Here is a 9,597-nt window from a genome sequence, read left to right as displayed (position 1 = left end):
TTTGTAGTAAACATGAAAGATGTGAACTATTGAAGAACCAGTTAAGCGACATCAGCAAATTTTTCGGCAAATCATCCATGAACTAAGAAAATCATTATAATATCAACTAAGCATGCTTTCTTTCGACAATATGAGAAACCTTAAATTTCTGAATGATTTTCTGATGCGATTAATGAATGATATGAAGTAAGATACTACGTAGAAATTAGGTCTGCCATACACAGCGCATGCAGCTCCAGGGTGTGCAGCAGGAACCGCGGTTCATAATTTCTCAGACATACCTGTACTTAGTCACAGCCACACTTATTTACAAGTAATTGGAACGTTCCCGAAAGCACCGTGACTACGATTGTTTTGCCAGTATCAGCACTAGTTGATGAAAATACCAAGTTTTCCAGTTGTTTTAAAATGGCATTACAGCCGAATCAGCAGCTCACATTGGGTAACATTAAAAATAAAAGTTACAACTAAGATTAGTAACTGTAGCCTTGTACTTTGTAGGCCTATGCTAGGAGAGCTAATTGTACATACATGATTGATACTGGGTGTAGGGCATAGGCAAGACACTCGGTTGTCCGGTCTCACCCGCGTTTCTCAGTTGTAATGTCTCAGTTGTTATATCCTTTTATTCCATTTTATAAAACTAGTATAGTAAAGCAAGCCAATTTGGTACATTTATAGAATTCCTTTCAGAAGGCCTCCTTTTTGGGTGGAGTCGTAGTAAAGTTGCTTTAAAAATTACATTGGTTACTTCGATCTCCACTGCCACTTCAGTGCCAAAAAAGCTAAAAAGCTAAAGAATATTAATGATTTTCCCCACAGCAAAAGGTATATCCTGTTAGGATGATGTGTCATTGTTAAAAGCGTTTACGAAGTAATATATCTAATAAGGATTACCCTGTAGAGGCTCACCAGCAAAACATATCCTGTACTGTAGGCCAAAGGAAGATTTGTTCTCAGACATGTTTATGAAGTATAAGACTTGCCCCATGCAACTCCAGCAAATAATATCCTGTTACTAGGGGATGTGTCCTTCTCAAAAGCATTTATAAAATAATATATCTATTATTATCATATTGTTAATGATTTCCCACAGCAACTCCAACGACTTCAAGAACTAATCACTAGAAACTAATCAGTTTATATCACTGTAGGTGACCATATTTTCCTGACTGGAATCAGGGACATTTATTGCGTGACTGATATGGGGAGGGGTCTAGGGGAGGGGGTGTTTTGGAAAAGTTTCAAGTGCCTCAGGTGCTTGGATGTAAACTGGTGATACTTAGAACACTTTTTAAATCAGTTTTATTTTCAAAAATAGCTTTTTCTTAGATGAAATTCACTTACTTAACGTGGTTCTTTGAGAGCTTGTGAGTTGCTTGTGTCATAAATTCGTGATCAATTGGTCTTAGTGTATTTCTCTGAAGATTGTATTTTCTTCAATACTTCATTGGTGCTACTGAGCTTATTGCTGAATTCCACACTAGACATACTGAAATGGGTTCTGACTTGCAGCATGGCTTTCACAGTTTCAACCTTCAGCTGAGATTTCCCTGAGTTCCATAAGTCATTCATGAGAGTAAACACCCTTTCTACTGATGCATAACTCCCCGGAATTTTGTTTTTACAATTAGTTTACTAATAATGTGGGATATTTTCGAAATTCCTGAACATTTTGACGAATCGGGGACATTTTCGGGGACACTTGTTCATCGGGGACAGCACACCGTAATCGGGGACTGTCACCGAAAATCGGGGACGTCTGGTCACCTTACACTATGCTAACATACTTGATGCCTGTCAGTGTCACTAGGATAGGCTTAGGATAGGCTGAAAGGCCTACCGTTTGCTTAGCCAAGCCAAGATTGAGCCCCTTCCCCCAAGTGTTGCTGTTATACGAACTGTAATCTAAAGTTAAGTTTCAATCATTCAGTGTAGGTCTATATGACAAATATTCCTTGCCATGGGCCGGCTTATACTGTAGCAAAATGTACCAACCTGTCGTTTACAAAAATAGACCTCGGGTGATTAACAATTTTCCTTCTAAAAAAATTGGGAGATAAGAAGAAGAAGAAAGAGGAGAATTGGACAAATTCCAATGGAAAATAATAGGCAAGTGGTATATGAGTAACATTGGTAACCAGGGAATGGGCCAGGGAAGGGGATTAGTTTAGTCAACTAACCATTTCCATTAAAAATTATTGTAGTGCACATGCACAATAAAATATCGGCATTACATACTCTACAGATGTTCCTAGTTTACGTACACAGCTGTGCAGTTAAAGTCTGACAATTTACAGTGGCGGATTTCAATAATGAAGTTAGCCATGGAAATGGCCTTTATATATAGCGAGTAATAGCCTTCGATTTTTGCTCACCTGTGGTCAGCACCTATAACTTGTAATCTTTTTTTTATAAAAAAGTGAATGTCTCTGACTGAAAATCCCACAAAGAAATGGCGGGTAGCCAACTCATTAAGTAGGGCACAGGGATTGTATACCAAAACTGGTTTGAATACCATTCTGAGTTCTAACCATTCATTTCTTTGCTGTTTGTAAGATTTTTCTCATAATTCCCTGTCAGTTTTCCTTTGTTAATTTACTTATATAACAAAACAAATTGGTTTGACAAATCAACTTCAAATTGACTCTCTAGAGTCTAGACCGATGGTGTTTAAATTTTTTTGGCTTTGTGACCTCACTGAAATTTCCACTTTCATTATCTTGGTGATGCTACAGTGGTTGGTGTGGCCTGGGGAAGTGCCTATTGTGAGGAGGTATCCCCTCCCCTTTAAGAAGTTTTGATATGATATAGGGTTCTTAATTGCAAAGTGGTGTTGTATATATACTGTACTTGTTATTAGTTTTGGCAGCCCTAAAAAGGGTCAAAACTCTCACTTTGAATACCAGGGATGTAGAGAAAAATTAAAACACTTGGTCTGTTTATATTTAATTGCAGATAGTGGACAGGAAAATGGTTTCTTAACATTTTTGAGATGTATGCCTGAGGTAAGATTCTTATAATCTCCATGCTGTTGTCAGTTTTCATGAGATATTAATGAGTATTCATTTACATTTAATACCACAAAGCTCTTTAAACCAAATGTATGTGTTACTTGTGAGCATCGTGACTATTTTATTTGCCACATATATGATATATGTATTACTATTAAAGCTGTGCTCATTTGGCACAGTTTGGTATGAAGAACTTGGGCAGAGGGAAAATTGGGTGATCATGACAACCACTGAAGCACATTATTTATGCCATATATAGCCTATTGCCCTCACTGGAAAGGTGCTGATTTTGTTTACAAATTCAAGAACCTGATTGGGTGTGTGATATATCATGCATACAACTGCTCATACATCGCACACAGTCATACAGCCATAAGATGTAGTCACAGCACACAGCATCTCCAAAATGGCAATTGCCAAAAAAACATAGGGTTGGTATTAAGAATTAGTCTAAACTTTCCTGCACTTAAGTTTAAGTTCATGCATTCATTAAAGACAGTTGTAGGAACATGGAAATGAATACACTCTATAGTAATACTGCTACATGTACATGACAGCCAGCCAACAAGCATCTGTACTATTTTCCATTGTACAAGATTTTGCTTTGCTTTGGGTCTCTAACATTCACTGCCTCAACGAAACAAATTGATATGTGACAATATATATAAGAGTTAAGAATGTAAACTTATACGATATCATATATTTCACAAGATGTGCTATGATTTGGAACCGACTTAATTATATCAAGTTATAAATCAAGTATAAATGCAAGTTGATTTTAACAGTTTTCCATCTCTCTCTATTGTTCCCAGAAACCAGAGACAACATTTAGAGTCTTTGATCGAACAGTAAGTGAGATATTTTCGGTGATTCACAAAGAATTGATTCAGCTTCACAGATCTAGATGTATAAATACAAATAGCAATTTTTCAAGCAATCTGAAAACCTTGAAAAATGGATAACTTCAGCAAAGCTTGATACATTAGGTATGTTACCTATTAATGTTAAGGAGTTCAAAAACCTGTTCGTCTTCATATAGGTCAAAGGTCATATCAGGCCCACAAATGTAAAATATGAGAACTTTGTGAACACAATATAGTTCCAAAAGCAAAGCTTTTATGAACTTAATGTGGTATGTGAATGCACAAAACCTATATTTTTTTTTGAAGGGCAAATGTCATTTGAGGTTACCACAGGTCAAAGTTTGAAAACTGATAAACACTGCAGTCTAAGTGTGAAGATTAAGTACCAGAACTCAATTGTTATCAATGCTAAACCGAAGATCATTTCCAGTGTAACATTAAATGTTCTCATGAAGGATGAGGCAAGGAGTCACAAAGCAGGTTGACTTTAATTTCCATGCTCATCCTTAACTTTTGTATTTTTTCATCTTCAAATTTATTGCTGGGTAAAAGTCGTGAAAAAGACAGTAGGGTTGATATTTCAAGTATTATTCAGGACTGCAAAAGCAACATTTCACAATACCAACAGTCTGAAATACTTGATAGGTCACTGGGAATGGGGATAAAGGAGGCCATTGTAAAAAGAGTTCATTCTTGGGAGTTTCAAAAACTAAAATGTTTCTTCAAATGTATCGTTTTGATTAAAACATTGAAATACTGCAATGTGTTTTACAGAATGCGAAGAGTCTCTGTGTTTGTCAGGAAGATCATTGTTGGCTCCTTCAAGTCAAAATTCACTTGTTCCGCTGCCCCTCCCCCCCCCTTTCCTTTAGCCAGTTTCCATTGTCTCTGCATGTTGCAACCAAAAGAAGCCATCAAGCAATTGATATGGACCCAGTCTATTGAATAACCGTTGCTTTTGATCCATTTTTGTTCTAGCAGATTGTTTCTAGACAGAAAAGAAATCTTTTAGTTCCCTTGGTCGTGGACAAGTCTTGGAAAACTTTTTTTTTTTTAAAGGGACATTAGCCTTGGTTACAGTAGTATGAAAGCAATAATATTATGGTTCATTCAAGCAGACATGGTTAAAAATTATTTAATGGATCACATTTATCATGTGCAAAGAATAGGATTAATAAATCCATTGGTATTCAACATAATTTGTAACCAGTTTATTGTGACTTGCATTTTGTTTTATTTTACACTCACAGGAATACTACACTGTTCATGGATCTGATGCTACCTTTGCTGCTAAGGAAGTTTTCAAAACAACAGGGGTTATCAAGTACCTTGGTTCAGGTAAATTATCAGTCATTAGTTCTAGACCTCATAATCCATGTTCTTGAAGTGAACTGATATCAATGAATGGGTTAATTAGCATAGCTGACTTATACTACATGATGATCAAGGAACTTTAAAGGAACTAGAATTGGTTTATCTTGAAGGTTTTCACTCAATAACATTAATATTTGTTACACCATTTATTTGTGATGCCATAGCTTTTAAGGACAATAACTGTAATAGTGGATGAACTGCATTCTTAGTATATATATGAGTTTCATCTTATTTAACACACAAACTTATTGTTGAGTGAGGAAGGCAAGATCATTGAAGTCAACAGAGGGAAAGTCTGTTAACCTAAAACAATAAAAACACAGATGAACATTTTACTTGGCACGTGGAACCACCTTACTTAGTATAAGAACCTCATGTTTATGTAAAAAGAGGTTAAAAGGTCATTTGAGCTTGCCATGTAGTGGTTGAAGTCTGAAATGTAAACACTGTGACTGAGTATGTACATACAGATGTTCATTTTATGATAAAGAATAGACGCAGCTTAGTGAGTTGAAGAACCCTATTGAGGTCATAGGTCATTTAAGATCACCAGAGGTCAAAGTCTGAAAACTTTCAAATACTTTTCAGAATTTACACACTGGTTTAACTGCATATGTGTGTGTGGATGTCCCTTATTGAGTAAAAGAACCCTAGTGTCATTTGAGAGCAAATTCTCTAAACATGTTAACTCCAAAAGCAAATCTTTGGTTACCTTGTGCCTAACATGTGGCCCATCTTAGAGAGCACAAAGAGCTCCAAACTTGAACCTTGCAAGAAGTTCATACTTGGTATGTGGATGTACCTAATTGAGTACAAGATCCCTAATGTTTCTGTGGGGGTCATTTGAGGTCAACATAAGTCAAAGTGTGAGTCCCTTGTAAACAAGATAATGCAAAAAGTAAAGCTTGGATGATCTTCATATCTGATTTGTGGATACACCTATAGAGTGCAAGATACGTTGCTTTCTGCAGAGGTCACAGGTCGTTTGAGGCCAACCGAGGTCAAAGTCTGAATACCCTGTAGATATGAAAACTCAAGGACAGCTTGGTTGAATTTGATGCTTGGTACCTGTATGTAGGTTTGCATTATTGATTACAAGATCCCTATTGTTTTCTGCGAAGTCAAAGGTCATGTAAAGTCACAAAAGATCAAAGTCTTAAAACATTTTTAACATGATAAACCAAAAATGAACATGGACACACGGTTATTTTGCAAACAATACTGCCTGGTATTGTAACTTTTGAAATAAGAATTTAAAATGGCATGCACTAGTATATATTGTACATGCTTGGCCTACCACTGAGACCCAAACTGCTTGAAATATATATCTACATGTGTCAGAACAAATTGTGCCTTGAGAAGTGCATACACAGAACACTACTGTAGTTAGTTACTAGAACAACTAACATCTGAATTCACTGCATGACTAGCATTGTATGTACAGTATTAATGATTCTTGATTCTCTGCCATAATAATCACCAAGACACATTTCACTGTACATACAGCATGTACATAGGTCATACTTTAGTTTTACTTAAGTCATACTTTAGTCATACTTTAGAAATCTTATAGGCTGCCATTCTGTTTACAAAAAGCATGTGTACATGTTGGCATTTGAACAAAAACACTTGCTCATTCTTTGCAGAGTGCTATATGCTTGTGGAAATTCAGTACCTCATAATACTGTGATTGTAGGGAACCTGTCAAAAATGCAATAGCTGATTTAAGCTGTAATGATAAGCATTGGTTTATAGCTGTTTATAACAGCATGCAAAATGTGGTTTAGCATTTTCAAAGCAACTATGTGTTTCAGTAAAGTTCTAGCTTTTGTATTACAAAATCTATAGGTATTAAATTGGAATTGGAAAGTGTGGCGTATGGGAGACTATTATATCTTGTTTGATCATGGGTAACTTGTTTTGATCTTTCAGGAGCCAATAAAGTAGAGTCAGTATCTCTCAGTAAGATGAACTTTGAATCCTTAGTTAAGGATTTACTCCTCATCAGAAAGTACAGAGTTGAGGTTTACCAGAACCGATCTGCTGGAAGAAATGAGTGGGTGCTTGCCTATAAGGTACATTAATGTCTAAGTCCCACAAGATGGAAATATCTCAATGTAAATGCACCATATTTTGTCCCCTTTGAAGTACTTATTGAAACATACTACCAATGAATCAAGGCTGTCATTGTTTGTGTCTATTGTTTTTCAAAGTTCAAGGAGGGATGCCATTAATCATTTGCAGGCAGCAAGAGCAATTATCCCAAAATGGTTTGAACAGCTACAGGTATGAGCTACAATCAGAAAAACATGATGCTCAGTAAGCTGGTTGATCATGTTTTGAAATCACAAGATGTTTTGGAAGCTAGTTTCTTATTTAATACTGTGTAAAAGACAATTGCTGATTGCAACACTTAAGAATGTTCAGTTGTTGACTCATTTAAGGAGTAATCTTATGCTATAGCATTTGTTACTTACAATATTTAGTTGTAGAGGTAAACAAACATTAATTAACAAAATGCCACCAAAATTAGAAAGTATCTCATTTCCAACATTACAGAATGCTCACAGGCTTAGAAGTTAACCAATTGAATACCAGACTGTAAGCTTAGCAAATGCATTCTATTCATATCAATTCCTTCACCCCCAAAACGACACTAAAAAGTACTGCAATATAAGCTCTTTGAAGGATTAAGTGTGACTCATCGCTCCCATACGTGAGCGCTGTGGATCAACGCGGTCAGGAAGATTGGACTGATCCATTCTGTTGCGGGTTTTTTTTATATTGCTGTGACGCAAACTATTGCATTCTCAATATATATGGGAATTTGGGTGAAAAAAAACTACCAATAAATGTGTTTTTAAACTAATTTTGAGTTCTTAATAGTACAATAACAAATTTTAATACAATTACACATAAACGATTAAACAGTGCGTAGTTACAGTCCCCTATACTAGGCGCTACCACGCGGGCGTCTACAATAGCGTCTCTCGAGGTTGGGCTAGAAGGTCGATATTTTCTAACGAAGACTCTCATTTGTTACCCCTAGGTCCGATTGAAAACTTGAACCAATCACAATAATTTTTATATGTACAGAATCTGTCACTCATTTGTAATGCATATTCAATTTAGACAAAGAGGAGGGCCAGTGTTATAGTGACACAATTGAACTTTCAAAAATGGGAGTTTCAAAAGCCACACGACGCTACATGTTGCCATGTGTGTTTTACGTGTGACTTTTGGTTTTCAAAAGTTACGTATTTTTACATTTTTTAACCCCCAAAGTCCGATCGTGCCATGCTAAATAGAAACTAGGAAACAACAGAGATATGAAGAGATTTAGTCCACCTTTCTAAAGATGTTTTAGACAAAGTGTTATGAAATGAGGAAAGAACTGTTATCAGTGAAGAAAAACATGGCCTAACAGTAAGTCAACGAGGGGTGTGGGTAGTAACTGTTGTGACTTTCCGCCGCTGCACAAGGAAGAGCGCTAAGGAATTGATATGTGCTAACTTGGTAGCACTCTCTTCACTGTATAATGATGGAGGTTGATTCTCTCACTCTGTATATCCTCTGATGCTTTGTGTTTTTCCTCTGCAGGCTTCACCTGGTAATCTCACACAGTTTGAGGAAATCCTCTTTGGCCACAATGACATGTCAACTTCTGCCAGTGTAATAGCTGTCAAATATGTCAATGATGGTGGCCAGAGGCTGGTTGGTGTTGGCTTTTGTGATCCAACTCTTAGGGAGTTAGGCGTGTGTGAATTTGTAGATAACGATCAATTTTCTAATCTTGAGGTAAGCAGAGTTCTATGTAGGAAACTGAACTTTATACATCCTTTTGTAATTGTTGATCTTCCAGAACCGACTACCATACAACTATCCTATACAAGCCACACTACTGTATATGAACAGCATTATTTGCACATAAAAATAACTCCATGTTGTGGAGTTATAGATTATCTAAAAAGAAAAGTATAATCTTTCATTCAGGCATTAACCATTCAACTTGGCCCACGGGAATGTCTGCTGCCCTCAGGAGATACTACAAATCCAGAAGCTACCAAGCTAAGACTAATAATTGAGAGAGGAGGCCTTTTAGTAACTGAGAGGAAAAGGGGAGATTACTCCAACAAAGACATCTCTCAAGATCTGAACAGGCTTTTGAAAGCAAAGAATGATGATGCTGTTAATTCTGCATCTTTTGGTGAGCCTGCAGACTTCAAATTATCATACTTTATGATCCATACCATGTAGTAATATGTTTAATATAAATGTGCCAGTCATCTATTGTTTTCCATGCTGTAGGTCATTCTTATCTCTCATCTCATTGACCAAACCAGAAT

The 9,597-nt window shown here is 36.4% G+C and overlaps 1 protein-coding gene across 1 annotated transcript in view; it reads left to right on the top strand.

Moving 5' to 3' along the window:
* LOC139962679 (DNA mismatch repair protein Msh2-like) overlaps positions 1 to 9,597 on the top strand; it is a 29,813-nt gene continuing 20,216 nt past the window's right edge. The window contains exons 1-7 of the mRNA XM_071962856.1: positions 1 to 442; positions 2,959 to 3,008; positions 3,827 to 3,862; positions 5,128 to 5,215; positions 7,184 to 7,326; positions 8,852 to 9,049; positions 9,245 to 9,458. Coding sequence (XP_071818957.1) covers positions 409 to 442; positions 2,959 to 3,008; positions 3,827 to 3,862; positions 5,128 to 5,215; positions 7,184 to 7,326; positions 8,852 to 9,049; positions 9,245 to 9,458 — 763 coding nt within the window. The 5' untranslated portion in view covers positions 1 to 408. The remainder of the gene's footprint in view (positions 443 to 2,958; positions 3,009 to 3,826; positions 3,863 to 5,127; positions 5,216 to 7,183; positions 7,327 to 8,851; positions 9,050 to 9,244; positions 9,459 to 9,597) is intronic.

Source organism: Apostichopus japonicus, chromosome 21, assembly GCF_037975245.1.
Source record: "Apostichopus japonicus isolate 1M-3 chromosome 21, ASM3797524v1, whole genome shotgun sequence".
Classification (NCBI taxonomy): domain Eukaryota; kingdom Metazoa; phylum Echinodermata; class Holothuroidea; order Aspidochirotida; family Stichopodidae; genus Apostichopus; species Apostichopus japonicus.
This window is presented reverse-complemented; position numbering and strand designations above follow the sequence as displayed.